This window comes from Sus scrofa, chromosome 9, assembly GCF_000003025.6.
Source record: "Sus scrofa isolate TJ Tabasco breed Duroc chromosome 9, Sscrofa11.1, whole genome shotgun sequence".
Lineage (NCBI taxonomy): Eukaryota > Metazoa > Chordata > Mammalia > Artiodactyla > Suidae > Sus > Sus scrofa.
In genome coordinates, this window is record NC_010451.4 from 93,735,876 (window position 1) to 93,756,043 (window position 20,168).

General features: G+C 41.7%; 1 protein-coding gene across 3 annotated transcripts in view; it reads right to left on the minus strand.

Annotated features, from left to right (window-relative positions):
* GRM3 (glutamate metabotropic receptor 3) overlaps window positions 1-20,168 on the minus strand; it is a 243,509-nt gene that overhangs the window by 4,666 nt on the left and 218,675 nt on the right. For all 3 annotated transcript variants that reach the window (XM_021063475.1, XM_021063472.1, XM_021063473.1), the window contains one exon: window positions 9,316-9,490. In XM_021063475.1, the coding sequence (XP_020919134.1) occupies window positions 9,316-9,490 (175 nt within the window). The remainder of the gene's footprint in view (window positions 1-9,315; window positions 9,491-20,168) is intronic.

Genomic DNA, 20,168 nt, shown 5'->3' on the forward strand with positions numbered 1-20,168 from the left:
AGAGAAAATGACCCTATTTTTTCAGATAACTGGGCCCTCAATCAATGCTAAACATATCTATTTAGTAGATTCTTGTGGATGCCAAGTCTGTTGGTCAGTTGAATGGCTGAGGATTGGTTCCTGAGAATCAGTGTGTTACTAAAACTGTATAATAGATCTGACTTGGAAAAAAATAGAACAAACACTTAAACAAAATAACATTCCAGTCTGTTCCCATCTGTTCCATTTCCTTGCTCCTGGTGACCTCACATTTCTTCCAGCCTGTCTGCTTGTTTAGATATTTTAATGCTGTGGTCATGGAATACAATTTCCATTGGCCATTTGTTGTCTTCTTGCTTTGTCAATGAACCTGTTTTTTTAACTTATCACCTGAATTTACTCATATTAGAGCCCCTTGGTCCCTTTCCAGAAGAGGTACATCTGTTGATTATGTTGTCTGGACAGATAGGGCACTGCTAGCCACTGGTTTGATAGCCTTGCGATGTAAAGATTTCTCAGTGGAAGACAGAGGATCCATTATTAATAAATATGGGCTAGATTCTCAGGGGGTGTTTTCCCTTTATGACCAAAATAATTGTCTTATACTGTTACTGGTAGATTTAAGCGAAAATCATATTCATTATTGTGGTGCTGGATAAAAATCTATAAACTCAAGATTTAATTTCCAAATGGAACTTATGAAGCAAAGACTTCTTCATTCAGTGATTCATTTCTTGTGAGATAAGATATATGGAAAGAGAAAGTATAGCATGTTCCTTTGTTATTGCCACAATACAACTTAATTATCTTATCAACAGAAATTCCACTTGGTCTTCAACTTCATACCTCAGTCCATTGTTGCTGCCTCATGCTGTCATGCTTTCTTTTGAGTCATGTCCTTTTATTCTCTCTTCCCTCCCTCGAGAAGTACCAGAGTTGGATGCACAATAAATAATTTGTAAATAAAAGGACTCAATAATTTTTGGTACAGTTCCACCTATCTTTTATTAGTCTTGCCTTCTCTTAGTTGCTCAACATCCCCTCTTTCTCCTCTTTTCTATACAAATGTGTTTTCAGGCAAGGATCAGAAATTCCTTCACTCTGAGGCTCACACAACTAATAGGAGCTTTAAGTGCTACTATGTCTAGGGATCAAAATCGTAAGCCAGAACTGTTAAACTCTAATAAACATCAGGCATTAACCCTCCTTTCTAGCGGAGCTGATGCTGTCAGCCTCCCCTTGGAATCTGCACACCGTATTAGCTTCCATTGGTACCACACTGAAGGTCTTCTCAGTTCTTGCAACAGAAAAGTAAATGACCTCCGAAGTCCTAGGTGATTTGTTCCATCTTTATCTTCATCTCCTTTCACTTTCACGCTTAGTCATTTCTCCCTGGCTTCACTGGTCTCTTTGATGTTCTTCCATCCTTGGATCTTTGTGTTTGTTGTTGCCTCTGCTTGGAATGTCTTTCCTTCAGACACCAGTGTGACTCTCTTCTTGCATTTCCTTCATGTCTCTGCTCAATGTCTCCTTATCACTTGCCCCTACTCTATAAAAAACAGTAGCTCTCTCTTTCCCCAGTACTCCTTATTTGTCTATGCCCCAGATTATTTTCTCCACATCACTTATCAACTCCTGAGGTATAATATCTTATGCATTATTGGTTTGTCTGTCTCTGCCCCCTCTTGCTATTAGAAATGCAAGCACCATGAGTGTAGAGTTTGTCTGTTTTGCTCATTACTGCATCCCCAGTGCCTGGAGCTGAGCCAGGACACAAAAGTTTCTTCAGTGAAAAAACTGGATTATACATCAAATTGGTTACATTTACTTGGTTAGTGATTCTTACCCCAAGCCTCTGAAATTACTCCAGGTAAGGCAGACATCTTAAAAAAATTTTCCCATATGAGTAAGCATTATCCTGTTATAGGCACACAGATATCTCCATTTAAGGATGTTCTCCAGAGAATTTCACTTAAAATGAAAAGGAAGTAGAAGAAATAGAGCGTAGTAAATTGATATAAGACCCTTTGCTTGCTTTGTTTTAAAGTATTGATCATCTGAGATCAATGTATGGGCACTATTTGATTAAATACACATTTCCTTTTTATTGACATATATACATAGTTCTGAGCAAGGTATCGTGTTCCTAAAGGGGTTCATAAATTGGGGGCTACATGGAAATGCATATGACTCTAGGTATGTCTCATACAATATTAAACTCTCGTTTAGGAAATTTCTTTGAGCTATCGCATCTACGTTCTGTTCAAATATACAACACAGAAGAGAACCTATACAATGTAATTCAACTCATGAAAGTGATATTTGCTTTTAAAAACTATTTAAATGAAAAAAGTTATATATCTGATGTAAACACTTAGCGAGTCACCATTAACAGTGTTCCTTCTCTTCATCAAATGACATTTTCTGCCAAGCTTTGTGGGTCGCCGCTTTGGGTTACCACGGCTTGCTTGTCTTTGTGCAGCCTGGGGGGACCACTGGGGTCTCAGACAGACATGATTTATGCTTTTGAACTCCCTGGTATGGGATTTTGAGAAGAATACTAGTCTGAACCCAGTCTGGTAGAACAAGATGCTGTCAGGTGTGGTGCTTAAGAGGAAGCTTTTTAAGTTAACAAATCATTGAATTTGCCGATGCTGAGATTCTCAATTGTCAGAATCGTCTCTGAGATGAATTCTGTAACTGAGCTGAGGCAAGAAAAAAATCCAGAGAGGCCAGAGGAGCCACAGAGCAGCTTTTGAGAGTTTTATCTATGACTTCAGTTATCAAGTTCCTTAAAGTACCTAATAGATAGGGCTCTGGTTTTCTCATCCATAAGTGTAGTTGTTAGAATAAATAATCTTTAGCATCCCTTCCAGCTCCCGTCTCTATTGTCACTAAGAAAGTGGGCTCTGGTTGCTTGGGGCAAACCTAGCAAAACAGTGGAGGTAAGGAGAAAATGATTTAAAGGTTGCAAAAGAGTGGCTGTGAGACAAGTAAATAGAAATGTCAAATAAAAGAAGCAGAGGTATTAACCCTCAATCTCCTAATATATACAGGGTTTCTTATTACAACCAGAGACTCTATCCTTGCATCGCCAATGGGGGAGGGCAAAGGAATGGGAAAAGGGTCTCAGGTATGCTGCTCTTCCTTAAGAGAAAATGGATTAACAGAAAATGGATTAACACTTCTCTGATTTGGATGCATTAGTTATATTCTGCCTTGAAGCAATTGGCTTAACTTGCTGAATACTCTAGGCTCCTCCTGTGTTGGTCAGCAAGGATTTAGGTTTATAATATACTTATGCCTGTGGTGAAGAAGCCCGTCACTTCACTTCGGTCTGCGTTGCAAATAACTTGCTTATTTGCCTGGCCAGTCATCGTCGGACTCCCTGAACTGTAAAGTGCAGGTAGATGGTGATGTTTTTCTGAACTGGCGCGGCAGAGGAGAAACTTGGCTTTATGTACTATTTTTCTTCTTTTATAGAGTCCTAAGCAGAATTGAACAGTGGCTTGCCCCCGCCAATTGGGGTATCGTCAAAGCTGGGCCACTGATAAGTGCAAAGTCTGATCCTCCTGTACTTGCTTTCTGTTGCTGTAGCTCTGGGGAAAATTGTACCATGACTCTAGAAGACTTCACTGGATCTTTTTATACTACCACTTTCTTTTTATATGCAAATGCTTTGTAATAAAGAATAATTCTATTAATTGCACAGTTCTCACATTACCACCTAGACAAGTGACTTTCTGAATCAGGTTTTGGCAGAGGAAATCAATCTCCATATGCCCATGGCTCCTCAGGGACCCAAATCTGGGCATCATTAGTTAGCAGAAGCCTCTTGGCTGATCTTAATGATAATGACATACATACATCTGAATGATGACCATGCAAGAGAAATTCATGTTCCCATAAGACCAAGTCTGGGTACCTAATAGTTCTGCAGATGACTGGGGACACTCCCATTTCTCACTTATCTCACCAGTCTATGCTCATGCAAACCCGTATTAGTGTCAATGGCATTCTGACCTGATGAGGCCTATAGGATTTTATGCTGTGTAACTTCACACATACATCCAGCCTGTCTCCCTCAAAATGGTGCCATTCCACTTACATTCAGTGCCCATGTGGGTAGAACAAGATGCTGTCAGGTGGAGTTTTTAACTTAAAAAAAAAATCTTTGAATTTGAAGATGCTGAGATTCTCAGCATACATTCTTTTCTGTTGGTTAGTTTTTCTTTTTAGGGGCACAGCCGTGGTATATGGAAGTTCCCAAGGTAGTGGTCGCATCATAGCTGCAGCTTCCGGCTTATGCCACAGCCCCAGCAACATGGGATCTGAGCTGCATCTGTGAGCTGCACTCAGCTCACAGCAATGCTACATACTTAACCCCACTGAGCAGGGCCAGGGATTCACCGCACGTCCCCACGGATGCTAGTCAGGTTCGTTACTGCTGAGCTACCACGGAACTCCCTCAGCATACATTCTTGATGCCTATCTTTGGGAATCAGCCCTGGGAAGATCCTTTGCTTTTAAAGCTGAACCAAATCAAGAATGACTTTTTTCCCCCCTCTCATCCAGATACAAAGGCTGTTTGCTTATGTGTGTGGGCGTGGGAGCAGCATTACAAGTATGAATTGGGGATTTCAGGATCTCTGAGTTTTCCTGCTGTTGGAAGGTGCACCCCTACTTTCAGTAAATGTTTTTTAAGTGGTACGGTGCTTCTACAAGAGAAATGCCTTCTCTGGAGGGTTCTGGTGGGTGATGGGCAAATAACTGTCCAGGGATATGGCTTCTGACATCATGAGGCAGAGGACAGCATCACAAAATGCCTATCCTTCTCTGAACCCAGTCCCTCCTTCCTCTTTGAGGGTCATCTAAGTAGAGCTCCCTGCTCTGCACTGATACCCCCTGATGAAGCAGATAGGATCGTTTGGGCTGAGATTCTCAAAATGTTTTCCTTGGACCATTTCCATTGAACCAGCTCAGGTATCTGTTACCCATCAGATTTCTGGTTTTTGCCAAGACCCCATGATACAAAGGGTGGGGCTGGGAATCTCAATTTCAAAGAGGTTTTTTTATGCACAAATTTTGGGGGGAATGACTAGCATATGGGTATACTTAAGGGAAAAAGTTACTGTTTACGTTTATTATTCTGACTCCCACTGTATTTAGTTAATTGACACAACTAAAATTATTCTTATGTACACAGCCTTATATAAACATTTCTCATATGGTGAGTTTTCCAAGATGTCCTTAACCATGTTCTTCCATGCCTGCTTCTGAATTTGGCCATGCTTTTCCATCTTTTTGGAGCAATTGCTCAGCTGTTAAAACACAATATTGGCACTCTTTCTGCTGTCAACCATGTGCGCTGCTCTCAGGGAGCTCACTGAAACTCCAAAGTGACATGCTATTTCCGCTATTCCCTTGCCAGGGAATTAACTGGGAATTACTGTGGCTGAACCTTCCAATCAAGGTGACGTATTGGTATTGCATAGGATTAAATGTGTCATGTCACTTAATCCCTGCTAAGAATGCAGTACTGGATGGATTTAGGGTTTGGAGAGTGCACGTAGTAAAATGGGCCACAAGTTCTTTGAGTGGTGGGGTCTATGTCCCTCTCCTTGAGTCCGGGTGGGCTCTGTCATGCTCTCGGAGATCCCATGTGGAGAGGCGCCCCACCAAGGTGCCAAGCGTACAAGTGAAACCACCGTGGACCTTCCAGATCAGCTCAGTCTCAGCTGGTGCCACAGAAGGAGCCCAGCCAAAACCTCAGAGAGTAGATGAACTGCTCAGTTGAGCCCCTGCCTGCATTCCTAATCCAGAAACACAACACAAGACATGATGAAAGGGTTGCTATTTAAGCCACTATATTTTGGGGACATTTGTTATGTGGGAATAGGTAGGAAACTGTGTCTGTATGAGAGGTAACTCTGTTGCTATATTAGCTTACCCTTATCCACACATGGGATTTTTGTTTTTACCTCTGGAAGGAGAAAGTTAGAACACCAGCAGCAATATTGGTAACAGTAGCCCAATGGAATGAAATGTCTGCAAATACTTATCAGAATGTAAACTATGTATACCCTAAGGAAAATGTGTGCTTTAGAGCAGTTTAACGTTTTTGAGCTGAATCTATAATGGAGGAAACAGGTACTGTGATACTAAAACTCTTGCTTAAATTTTCATCAGAGTGGGTCAGTAACACTTTTATATCTAGAATTAGATCCCATAGACCAGTGGCTTTCAAATTTGTTTGATTGTGATTCATAGAAATACATATTTTACCTGAATCTGGTATATATACATAAAACTTGAACAAACTTCATGAAATACTACTTACTCTATTACATGTAATGTACTCTAAGGTAGTTTATTCTGTTTTCTTTGAAAAAATCTGGTCAAACATACTAAATAAATTTTATGACTCATTAATGAGTTATATTCCACAGGATGAAAAACACTGCTCTAGACACTAGGCTTCCTGGGACCAGGGATTCTGTCCTATTCACCACTGTGCACACAAGTGCTTAAAAATTTCTCGTATATAGAAGGTACCCAAGCATTTAATGATCGAATGAATTTCATGACCAAGTTTCTAGTGTATTAAAATGGGAAGGATATTAATCACAAGCCAGGAAATCCAGGGTCAACTCTTGAATCACTGAGTATCCTTGAGAAGTAACTTTGCTAGTTTCTCACCTATAAAATAGAGAATTTGTGATACCTAGTCCTCGGGATAAAATGAGCCCACAAATATAAAACTATGAATAAAAGATCAAGAATTACAAATAAAAGATCAAAACATTTATTACTTATGTACTTTGAAATGCCTAGAGGTGTCACATAAATACTTTGTTACTTAATGCCACTTCATTAATTTAGATTCATTAGAAAGAAATTACAGGGTAAATGAAGTCTAAATTTAGACCTTTTTAAAGAAAAAAAAATTTTTAAATTTCACCAAGTGGAGTTCCTGACATGGCTCAGCAGGTTAAGAACCAGACTAGTACCCATAAGGATGCAGGTTTGATACCTGGCCTTGCTCAGTGGGTCAAGCATCTGCCATTGTCACAAGCTGCAGCATAGGTCTCAGTCAAGGCTCAGATCCAGCTTTGCTGTGGCTGTGATGTAGGCCAGCAGATGCAGCTTTGATTCGACCCCTAGCCTGGGAACTTCCGTATGCCTAGGTGCAGCCCTAAAAAGAAAAAAAGGTCTTTTTTTCACTGAGTAACAAAATAGTCCTAAAATGTGGGCTGGATAAATGCCTACCTTGATAAGTTGGGCAACTAGCAGATTAGATTACAGAGTGACAGTTTACGGAAGACCGTGGCAGTTGCAATACATTGTTTTTGTGTAAATCAACATTTCTGAAATTCTAAGGAGAGATTGTTTGGGTAAAATGCCCTTGTTATCTCTTCAGGAATCTACTAATTCCTACTATTGCGTTAAAAATGGCATCAATTCTAAATTACTGAGATTTGAAAAATATCTGTGGAAGACTCAGGGACTTGCTAAATGGTTTTAATAACAACCAAGAGCTCTAAGCTATCAAGAGGACTCTTTTTGTCCAGAGGTAAATCTTGCTGCACACCGCCTAGGATAATCTTCCTTTTGTTCTTCCTGGAAAGCCTACCAAGTACCTAGTTTATTCTCCAGCTTGTTTTCTGGATGAGGAAGCACGATACAGTGGTTTGGTGCCCTGACTTTGAAATCAGAGAAACTGACTCTTTGGTTCTGCCACTTTCAATATGTGTGACCTTGGGTAGGTTTCTTTATCTCAAAGAGCTGTAGTGTTAAACAAACTATACCATGCATGCGCACATGTCTGAAGTCTTTAGCATGATGGCCAGCACAAAGGAAACAATAAATGATAGTTCCCGTTATCTGTATTACTCTTGTTTCTTTATTAGTTATTCTTTCGGTTATATGCCAGTTCTTCCCTGTCTTGTACTAACTAGCTTTTACATTTAGTCTGCTTGAAAAGAGATTTGTTTGCTAGAGGAATGAGCAGGTTTCTTTAAGGTCCGAGGCAAATGATTTCACAAGTTATACCAGGTCCTGGCACTCAACCGTGGTGCCACCTGGAAATTCAGCTGTAAATACAATAAAGTCTCCACCCCATAGCAGCTGAGACTGAGGAGAGGTACATACAGTATGTCACTGAACGTGCTGTCGGCTGCCAGTCTCCCTTTGTTCACTAGGGGAAGGGCTGCCCTACAAAACCCTGTTCTTTGTTGGAGAAACTGGGGCACTAATGCGATTGCTCACTCTGTGATGCTGAGCTATTTTGAAGTTCCCTTTCTCATCGGCTCCGGGCAGAATTGTGAAGTAGTCATTTGTCTCTGTCACTTCCAACCCTTCTCCCCTCTGCCCCCCAGCCCTACTCTGCATTCTTTTGTCAATGAGTTTTTCTTCATGCCACAGATGCTGAAAATGGCTTAAAAGTTTGTCCCCTTTAGATACATTTGTGCTTTAGATGACTCCTAGAGAAGTCAATGATTCTCTAGGGATACTATTTCAGATATTTGCAGGCCAGGAGGAGAGTGAATTCTGGCTGGGGAGTCATCCTGGTATCTTTCAGTTCCCACTGGCTTCTCAGCTGGTTCTCAGCTGAAAAAACATTGGGTCTTTGAAATAGGAGGAAGATCTATTCCAGGATTTTCCAAAGTGTATTCCATGGCATGCACATTGCTTTTATAGTGGTCAGATACATTTAAGAAACTGTAATTAACAGAGCAAAACAGGTCTCTTTGCTGTAGAGATCCTTAAAACCTTTATCATACTCATGTCAAAGGAGGGTACTGAGCTTTGAACTTCTGAGTGGGTATTTAGGATATAGCATTTTCCATCTTTTTTGATTCTCTTCCTTTTTTAATTTTGATGAAGCACCTTCAGCATCTGTGTGGCACAGACATACTTTACAGAGCACCAACCTTGTCCAACTTTCTAGGCCAACTAAGGAAGGAAACAGTAAAGAGATGTGTTCGAGGTTTACTTATAGAACTGGTTGCCAAGTTGGAACTAGAAACTTGTTTCTCTGACTCAACAACATGGTCAGAAATCCTAATTGTGGTTATGGATCTAATGTCTTTCATCCCTCATGGAGTCTGTACTGCCAGAACACAAACTTGACCTCTTCCACCTGTCACTGCATCCTTAGCACCCAGCACAGTCCCTGGCACACAGTGGTCGAACCAACACTTGTTAAAATTGAATTGAGATTGCTTATGGGGATAGACATGTGTTGTCTTTTTCTATGTCCATTGCTTTCCCTCCCAGCCTCCTTCCTCCTATAGCGCTATGTATGAAGGGGTCAGTGCCAAGTTCCATACTTACACTGAGAATATGTGGTCCCAGTCCCGCTGACACTGAACCTGTTAAGGTGCAGTCTGTGTGTGACCACATTCTTTTGGGGTTGAAACAGGATGATGTGCACCTTGGGTGCAAACAAACAGCCCAGGACCACAAAGCCGCTCAGGCTAACGGAGATGCACATGGTTGTTGTCTGCACCTGCAAGAAAAGGTTGCCAAGTTAAGTGTCTGACAACAAATTCAATCTGGTGGCCAATTCCAGAAAGCACTAAAAAGAGAGCACACTGAAAAACCCAGAGCATCCACAGATCTTTATTCTAGCCAAATCAATATAGTTATGTTGGATCTTCTGAGTTTGGAATGCATATGGAAACATTGCTTAGAATCTGTAAGCAAACACTCTTGGTGTTGGGTGATCCTGAATGCTTGCCATGACCTCACATGAATTTCCTTGTTTTGTTTGTTTTTTCTCTATATTTGTATATACATGTTTCTGCAGAAGCACTGAAGTCAGAGTCTTAAATAGTAAAATATCAGTATTCAATGATGAAGTGACAGATAACTGATGTCGAGTCAATCAACTTGGCTTGTTTGAAGTTTGCTATATTATGAACATATTTAGGCCTGTTTCATTTTTTTCTCTCTCTTTCTTGCTGGGAGCTTTGGCAATCACATATTGATTTCCCTACTCAGTACTGGAGGACACTTAACTTTCTTCTAAGGTACCTACCCTTATAATTATTTCATTAGCATCTCTCTGGAATTTTGACACATCAGAGGTACTCACTGTTCAATCTTTCTGTTCTCTATGCTTTTATAGACCCAACCGTGATAGAGATTTTTTTCCTTTCTCCCTCTTTGCTTCCCATGAAAGCAAACCTCAGAACTAGGCTTTATCAACTCTTCTTTTCATTCCCTTCTTCTCACGCTTCATCTTGTCTGATTTCCTCATTTGTCCTGGCTTTCAGCTCCACAGATTTTCTGAAAAGTCCCAAATTAGATTCTATGTATTTAATCACTTTCAGTATGAAAAATAGAAATTAATTATTTCTTCTATCACTTTCAACTCAGAGTAGCCATGGTAAATCCTAGAGTAATTTTAGGGTTGTTTTTCCTTTTTCTCTGGGCGATGCTATTACCAGATAGCAATAATTTCTTATGCCTTAAAGCGTCTGACCTTCTTCTACAATCAAGGAAAGCTGAACACTGAACAGCTAACTGGAAGAGCCACATGACTTTAGAAGACTTCATTCTGTTTGATTTAAAAAAAATTGAGTTGTTTGTGTCATAATTCTTCAGAGTCTAGTTTTACTTCAATTGCTGAAAATACAGTCTATCCTCACTGTCTTAAAACTTTTTCTTCTCTAACCACTCCAGTGCCTCCAACTTGGCCCCCAAGTTCCAGCTCCTTTCCCTTTTGTCAACTTCTCAGAAAAGTCTACTCTCTAATACCATGATGGAAAAGCCTGGATAAATCATAAATATGTTACTGATAGCAAGTTTATTACTGAAATTTTTTTTTTTTGGGGGGGGCTTCCATTTCTTGGGCCACTCCTGCGGCATATGGAGGTTCCCAGGCTAGGGGTTGAACTGGAGCTGTAGCTGCCGGCCTACACCAGAGCCACAGCAACACGGGATCCAAGCCAAGTCTGCAACCTACACCACAGCTCACGGCAATGCTGGATCCTTAACCCACTGGGCAAGGGCAGGGATTGAACTCACACCCTTATGGTTTCTAGTCAGATTCGTTAACGACTGTGCCACGACGGGAACTCCTGTGTTTTTACATATATGTATAATATGATATTAGAACTGTGGTCTTCCTGCATCATCTTTGACGGTGGTACCCATATGGGAGCCATCAGAGATCCCAGTGAGGGGGAGACAGGTTCAAGTGTGCATATTGCCAAGAAAACCTTTTCTAAAAACATTTCTGTAACTTTGAAACTCCTCACACATTTTAAAACTTTACAAGAAGAGGAAATGGGAGGCTCTTGTGAGCAGGAGATCTTGACCAAGGCTTGTGAACTCTAGACCCTCCTTCCCTTAGAAGGGCTGGGTCTATCTCCTGACTTAAAGCCTAGAGAGGAGGGCTTCATTGTGGCAGTTTACCAAACATTTGAGGTTCTCCTGAGGCAGGGAGGATGCTCTGCCATGAAGTCTGATTCCTGCTTGAATATCTAGAAGGTGAGAAATGGTTGTTAGGTCTGTAGCAGAGCAAAGAAACTTGCTAATGTATTGAGATAGTCCTTTAAGAATTTATTAAAGCAAGAGTTCCCATGCGGCACAGTGGGTAAAGGACCAGCATTGTCACAGCAATGGCTCATGTTGCTCCTGTGGCACAGGTTTGATTCCTGGCCTGGGAACTTCCACATGCTGCAGGTGCAGTCAAACAAATAACTAAATAAAAAGAATTTATCAAAGCAGAGGCTACATGATTGGTATGCCTGGACAAGCTGAGCCACAAGCGTAGAGAACCATCTTGGACCCATATGGAAGGGCCTGGAGTCCTTCTCAGAAGGAGGCTAGGGGGGAATAGCTGCCTGTCCTGGGCCTGAATGTGACAATTCAGAATAGAGAATTGCCACCTCACTCAGAGACATGCAGGAGAAAAAGGCCAGCATGAACGTTCTGATGATCACATGACAACACCCTTGAATCACCTTCCAGTTAGCCCAAGGATGTGTCTTTAGGCACTGTGGGTGTAGAGGTCATGGAATTGTCCCATTATGTAAGAACCATCCTACTTCTTTATTACTCTTTAATCGGGGCTGAAAGGGAAACAGCAGCCTGTGGACTGGGGAGTGTGAGCAGGGAGAAAGGGGAAGCCAACCTCTGCCGCAGGCTCATAGCTCTGAGACAGGCCATGGCTTAGGAGAACATGAGATTGAATGTTAAGTCATGGTGTGGCTTTGGTAACTATATAGAACTCAGAATTTAAATTTCCTAATTGAGACTATTTTACATTGAGAATGATTGTAGGACCTTATGTCACCTAAAGGCACACAAATTCCTGCACCTACCAAGGTCATGAGCATTTCATTGATTGCTCTATTCCCAGCTCTAGGACAGCCTGGCATGGTGAATGCTCAGTGTTTGGATGTATCCACTGGACTTTCCATCCATGGATTGGGGCTGATAACTCTCACTAAATACGAAAGGGACAGTGGAAGGCAGACCTAAAGGTGCATTTTGGTCATCGTTTTTGCTGCGTAAGTTTTCAATATACCTGTTTTTAAATTTGACACCTTTGAATTTATTTTTCAGAGCCCAAGTATTAGCCCCATAGTTTCAGTAGCCCAGTTCCTTTAATAACTTGCACTATTAAGACTCTGGATTTCTCTATAATTATTTGTTCTGCATCTGTGAACACCACCCATCCACGCTGCTCTGTTTTCATCTTCCTTAAGATCCCAGCGACAATGGACAGAGTCAGTCACTTCCTGGACACATCCTTCCCTCACTGGCCATTCCTTATCTGAATTACCTTTGCTGACTTTTTCTTTTCTACCCAAACTCTTTTAAGTGCTGGACTGCCTCAGACCTCGGTTTTGGACACTCTTCATCTCATCGAGTTTTGTGGCTTTTGTGGCCTAAGTACTTCCCCTGTGGATGATATTCACACATGTATTCCTAGTTCCAACTTATCTTCTGGGCTACCAGACTTCTATATCAACTGCTGTCTTGGCGTGTTGCTATGGAATATGTAATAGGTGAATCAGAATTAATATATAAGCAGAACTTGATCCTTTCCTCCTAGTAGCTTCATTTAAGTGACACCAAAGGCCACTCACTTGTGCAAGCCACAAACCTGAGAGTCATCCTTAATTTTTCCACTTCTCTTACACCCACGCATCTAATCCAATTGCAAGTTCTATTGGTTCCTTTAGAAGATAATCCTTATGGCCTCTTGGGCTTCTTCCTGTCTTTCAAACAGAGGCTCTGGCTGCTTTTGTGCTGGACTTCATTTTCAAGGATATTTATAAAGCAAAGGGCATTAAAAGACAGAGGTAGTGCCTGTGGGACTAAGGACCAGCGTATCATCCATTAGAAAAGATTCAGGTTCCCTTGTCTCAGAGTTCCTGCCTGTAATACCACTGGATTCTGCAGTGGTCCCCCGCCCACCTTGCATAGCCTGCGGGAAGTGGGGTTTGCAGAACCAGAGCCTGGGCTGACACTCTGGCTACTGCTATTGCTTTGAGTCATAAAGTCCTTTTTGTCAGCATAACAAAACTGTGGTCAGTGAACATGTTAAGTTAGAATAAGTTGAGTAAAATCTCAGATTCTATGGTGTTTGACAGTTGCGACAGGGACCTTTCTCAAAGAGGAAGTATGAGGGCTTTCTGGGCTAATTAATAGGGCTGGAAAAAAGTCTGTGGGAGTCAGTAGCAAGCATGCTGACCAAACCGTATGGCCAACCAGATGACAAATAATGCTCCACTTTATTGCCATCAATGAAGAGGATTTGGGAGGGGGCTGTAGGCTGAGCACCAGGAAGTAGGCTCACGTAAAGCTGGACCTTATTTCTCTCTCTTCTGGGGTGAGGTGGATTTCTTCCCTATTCTTTTTTTTTTTCTTTTTTCTTTTTTTCTTTTTACAGACATAACCTCAACATATGGAAGCTCTGGGCTAGGGGTCAAATTGGAGCTGCAGCTGAGGTCTACACCATAGCCACAGCAATGCTGGATCTGAGCCATATCTGTGACCTACACCACAGCTTGTGGCATGCCAGATCCTTAACCCACTAAGCAAGGCTAGGGACCAAACCTGCATCCTTACAGAGACAGTAAGGTTCTTAACTCTCTGAGACACAGTGAGAACTTCTTCCTCCTTATTATGATTCAGGTCCTTCATGGGTAGAAAGCTCCACTCTTTTCCACATAAAAATTGCAGAGACCTGCACTTACACTGACCATGAAAAGAGAAACCTTCAGGGAAGGTTTCTTCCTTCAAGGAAGATACAGGTAAATCATTTGAACTTGACTGGCTTCCTTGGGAGAGGAGGAAGTTTGGTGCATAATGCTCGTGAAGGAAGAATGGCAAAATCTGGGCCCTCATCTCTTGCTATAGTCTCTCTCTCTATCTTTTTTTTTTTTTTTAGGGCCACATCCTTGGCATATGGAACTTCCCAGGCCTAGGGGTCGAGTAGGAGCTATAGCTGTCAGCCTACACCACAGCCACAGCAACACGGGATCCAACCCGCCTCTGCCACCTATACCACAGCTCATGGCAACGCCAGATCCTTAACTTACTGATTGAGACCAGGGATCAAACCCACATTCTCATGGATACTAGTGGGGTTTGTTTCCACTGTGCCACAATGGGAACTCCTTTTTTTTTTGCTTCTTGCTGTAGTCTCTCTTGTCAAACTTAGATCCATTCCACAATGACTGAGGTCTCAGTTTTTGTTACAGTGAAACTTGGTTGCAGAAAAGGAGCTTTGGTCTTCTCTATGAGGTTTCCCTGAGATGGAATGATGCTCTGGGAAACCATAGGTGAGGCATGGACTAGTGTTTGGGCTCTTACTGACCTGGATTGGGTTTAAAATGCTGACAAAAATGTTGCACCAAAGAATAAGAAACTGATTCCAAGAAATCTAGAGAAATTCTTGCCATCAGCTGTAGCACTGGAAAACTTGCCTAACTCTATGCTAAATCTGGGCAAGATGCTAAGAGATGGTAATCATGATGAGACAGCGAATGCCCTGGATTAAGATGGACTCATTTGCAAAAGTTTTTGCTGTCTGTGTGAATCAATGCCAGGTCAGCTGAAATACACAAACCATGTACCCCAGGGAGATTGCTATCTGGCTTTGGCTTTTTTGGTCCCCAATGTTGAAATGAACAGTGACAGTAATGATGATCTTGCCATTCAATTCGGGGTTTGGGGTGCTCAGAAACATTGGACCTTCATTTGGCTGAGCCATGCATAGTTAATGTGCCCTTGAAACAGAGAGCAAGTGTGCCTTTCATCCTGACATGTCCACGCTGCCTGGTTTCTCCCTTCCTCACCACCCTGACTGTAGCTGCCTTAAGAAGAAAGGAAGGGAGGACAAAGTCTCCCCATCCCCAAGGATGACTGTAGTCACATGCACCAGATCCAGTATGCTGAGCAACTTTGCGAAGGGGAGAACTCAAATCTTCATGCTCATTACAGACAACCAAGTCAGCCTCCCCCCCGTCCATATCTGCTAGGGAGAAGGCAGAACTAGATCAGAATGAGTCAAATGGGGCACTTTCTTGAGATGCACATGGCAGGGGACACCAAAACCTCAGTTATCAAGACAAACCATATTTTATTGCAATATTTGAAAAAAATACAAATTCATGCTAAAAACCCATGATGAATTCAATACCAATCTTTTAAATAAGGATAACAGTGCTAGGCTGTGACCTCTTCCAAGTGAAGGCAAAAAGGAAAAGCAGTAATATGGATCTTGTCATGATCACTGCCTATGGAGGTGTCACCTGACCCACTTTGCATTGCCTACTGGAAATTGGGACTTGGGAGTGTTGACATTGTGCTACAGTGATGGCTGTGGGTGATAAAATCCTTTGTCTCTGAATCAAAAATCTTGTGGCTTTGTCCAGTATCCCTGGGACCATGGTGGGATAACTTGTTAGATTACCAAGTAGATAAAAACCCTTCATGGTTCTTGACAGGTCTGTCTCCATCACTGATGCTGACATACTACCATTGGCCCTGGCCACTCTAGGCTCTGCTGGGGAACTACTTGTCCCTTCCCACATCTACTAGCCATTCTCCTCACTTCTGCTTTGGTCTTTTAGTCATACATATAGTCATAGTGCCTTTAGCACCTGGATTTTTTTTTTTCTTCCCTGAAATGTGAGATTATGCAACTCTTCTGCTTAAAAATATTTCAGGGGGTCCCTTTTCCACATAGAACAAAATCTAAACTTTTTGCTCTGCCCTATAAAGTCCTTTGTGATCTAGCTCCCTGGCCTACATTAAATCACTCTTCCATCTACTCATGAAACTGTGGCCAGATTCACCTTTTCTTCTAAGACATTTTTGCCTAGGGGTGTTTGTGCTTGCTGTTTCTCCTATGTAGTGTGCAGAATCCCCCTGTCTGGCTCCTTCCCATCTTTCTGTAGGGTATTATGATATAAGCACTAGTAGGGGTGGCAAACATTTTTTGAAAGAATGGGATTTGATGTACTTCTTTAAATATTAAGAATAGTCAACATGGAAAATTGAAAATTCTTTGTAAAATACTTCAACCTTGTAAACGTTCTAAAGGTAGCTCCAAAGCTCTGCCCACTGTAGGTAAAGTGCTTTGTCTGCCCCAACCCCAGTGAGCATCCAGCAGCTTGACACACAAAATATGGTCCTTTGTCTAGCAGCATCTCCATCACCTGGAAGCTGGCTACAAATTCAGAATCTCAGGCTTCATCCCCATCTGACTGAATCAGAATCTTTAGCAAGGCTCCCAGGTGCGTGCATCTTAAAGTTTGCACTGGCGTACCCTAACCCCTTCCCCCTCCATCAGAGCACTCACCACTGCATGAGTTATCCTGAATTTTCTTTTGCTCACTATTTACTCTCCATGTCTATCCTCCTCTCAATCCCTTCCAGACTGTAAGCTATAACAGAGGACAGAGTTGTGTATGTTGATATCTGCATCTCCAGGGCCCGTAATAAATGCTCCAGTCTTTTTTGGAAGACACGAATGAACAAAACACTCAGTGAGTACCATTAATTAAATTTTTAATGGTGCACTTTCCACCCAAACGTGGCCTAGTTTTTATTTACACCACTTAAACGATATGCTGGATCTCTGATGACTCAGTGTTTGCTTCTTACACTGACTGGGATGGCTTTCTTGTGATGAAGAAATGGTATTTCTAGATATTTCTCAAAGATCCTTTGAATTTTTGGAGTCTTACCCAAGTTCTTGCTTGCTCTTCTTGATGCCTGTTATAGCATCGATTAGTCTTGCTTGTTCTAGGCTTTACTCTTCCAAATTCACTTTGAATATTAAGGATAATTAAATGTGTGGTGTAAGATGAAAGGCATGGATTTGGATCCAAAAAGCTTGTCCTAATATTTCTTAACCGTGCTCCTCAGAAGTTAGTTAATTTCTGAGTCTATTTACTCATCTTTCCAATGGATAATGGACTCTGTTTTCCAGGTTGCTAATGAGAACACATGAGCTCATGTATGCAAAGCACCTAGCAAATGAGGTCTTGGAAGTTGATCAGGAAGAGATAGTTCCCTTTTTCCCCCTCTTACTTTTCATCACATCACTTTTTGTCCAGACAACCAACCAACCGAAAGAAAACAAGAAAAAAATAAACCATCATGTGACCTCAGAGTCCTTAAACAGTATTTAAATGAATTTCTCTACTTGATATAATCTGACCAAGTTGCCAGTTCTCATTAGTCTCTCTCTAGAACCACCCCCACCCCACAACCGATGTTTGAACCAAGCCTCAAGGATATACCCTAGAAGCCCTATATTCTCTTAACCACTTTTTTTTTTTTTTTTTTTTGTCTTTTTGCTATTTCTTGGGCTGCTCCCTCGGCCTATGGAGGTTCCCAGGCTAGGGGTCGAGTTGGAGCTGTAGCTGCCAGCCTACACCAGAGTCACAGCAACGTGGGATCCGAGCCGCGTTTGCAACCTACACCACAGCAACGCTGAATCGTTAACCCACTGAGCAAGGGCAGGGACCGAACTGCAACCTCATGGTTCCTAGTCGGATTCGTTAACCACTGAGCCACGACAGGAACTCCTCTCTTAACTACTTTAATTTCACTTTCCAATGAAGATATAGGGTGAAATTCTACCTCTTTAAGGAGGATTCCTGGAAAGACCAAGCTCTTACTAATCCATCTTTTTTGAAACAGTTAGGCATTTAGGAATTCGTATCACCAATTTAATTATAAGTTATTCTGTGTTAATCTTGAATTCTTTCATGCTTGTTATTTTCTCCCCCAGCTTGGATGTAAACATTTTTGAAGACTAGACTGAGTCAGAAACCTTGTTGACTGATGTCCAAATTTCTTTAAGCTGCCTTTAGATTATTGAATACTTTCCTTGGAATGCCTGTGGTAGCTCAGTGTGTTAAGAATCTGACCAATATCCACGAGTTTGTGGGTTGGATCCCTGGCCTTCTTCAATGGGTTAAAGATCCAGCATTGCCACAAGCTTTAGTGCAGGTTTAAGATGTGGCTCAGTTCTGGCATTGCTGTAGCTGTGGTGTAGGGCCCTGGCCTGGGAACTTCCATATGCTGCAGGTGTGGCTCTAAAAAGAGAGAAAAAAAATTATTGAATACCTCCCTTTATTTATTTATGTATGTATTTATTTATTTATTTATTTTGCCATTTCTTGGGACACTCCTACAGCATATGGAGCTTCCCAGGCTAGGGGTCGAATCAGATGTGTAGCTGCCAGCCTACACCACAGCCACAGCAATGCAGGATCCGAGCCACATCTGCGACCTACACCACAGCTCACGGCAACTCCGGATCCTTAACCCACTGAGCAAGGCCAGGGATCGAACCCGCAACCTCATGGTTCCTAGTCGGATTCATTAACCACTGAGCCATGACGGAAACTCCTATTGAATACTTTCCTAATGCTGCTGATTCCATCTGAGCCATGTGGTTTCCTGCTGGGAAATTTTAAATCTCGGTCTGAAACAAGGGTCCTGGGTTCACATACTTACAGGTCCATGTGGATTCATATGTGAAGGGAGCCAGGTATATGAATTTAGGGGTTGGTGGGTGTAGCAGACAAAAGGAGTGAGAGTGCTCTGTCCTGAGGCATAAGCTAATTGTCGTCTGTAGGAATTTGGGTCCACATGTCTTGGTTTGTTAAAAGAAGCCAAGGATCTGGATAGTTAGGTAAATTTCTCAATTTTCTAACTTTGACAAGTATTTCAAAGAATTTCAGAACCATGCAGGCCACACTGAAGATATCTGTGGGACAAGAAGAGCTTGTGATTCATTAGAGTAGTGATTTTCAATCCTGGCTGCAAATGAGAGTCACTTGGGGAGCTTTGAAAAATCCTGATGTCTAGGGCACAGACAAGGCCAATTAAATCAGGAAATCTGGGGCTGTGCCTCAGGTATCAATATTTTTTTTAAAGCTACCCCATTGAGTCACTGTGCAGTCAAATATGAAGACCTTTGTGTTGGAGGCTCTGGTCTACCTTCTCATTTCTTTTGTAAATTTAGGATTGGCATTATTTGCAAGAATAAGTGAGATGGCCGATATCTCTGGGTGATTCATTGCCCTAATTAGCCAGGACCTTAAAACACTCAAACCCACAACCTGTGCCCCATTTGCCTTATGACTTCTGCCATGTGGTGAAGGTTCTGGTATCTTCAGCTAATTTCATTTGATCATGATATTGCTATCATGTTAAAGGGGGAAAAAGTCACTTTTTTAAAGAAATAAATGCTAGTTCATTTAATAAAATTAAATTTTATTCTCAGTATTATTTTCTTTCTGCTCTATTTTTATTAGTTTTTTTTTTTTTTTTTTCCCCTGGCAGTGCCTACAGTACCTGGGTTAGGGATCAGACCCAAGCCACAGCAAGGACCTGAGCCATTGCAGTGACAACGCCAGCTCTTTAACCCACTGAGCCACTAGGGAACTCCCTTCATTGGCTTTTTTGAGGATGAATAGCTTCAAATTGTATTTCCAGGATAAAATAATTAACATTGTAAGTATTTTGCTGTCTCAGTACCCCATTCCTGTCAGCTAAGGATGTCTTTCTAAGAACTGAAAAAAAAAACCACCCGAAAACCCTTACATATCTATAGGAGTGGATGTGTACATGGATGAAAGATAGAAATGGAGGCATTAAAATACATTAGCTGGGAGTTCCCATCATGGCGCAGTGGTTAA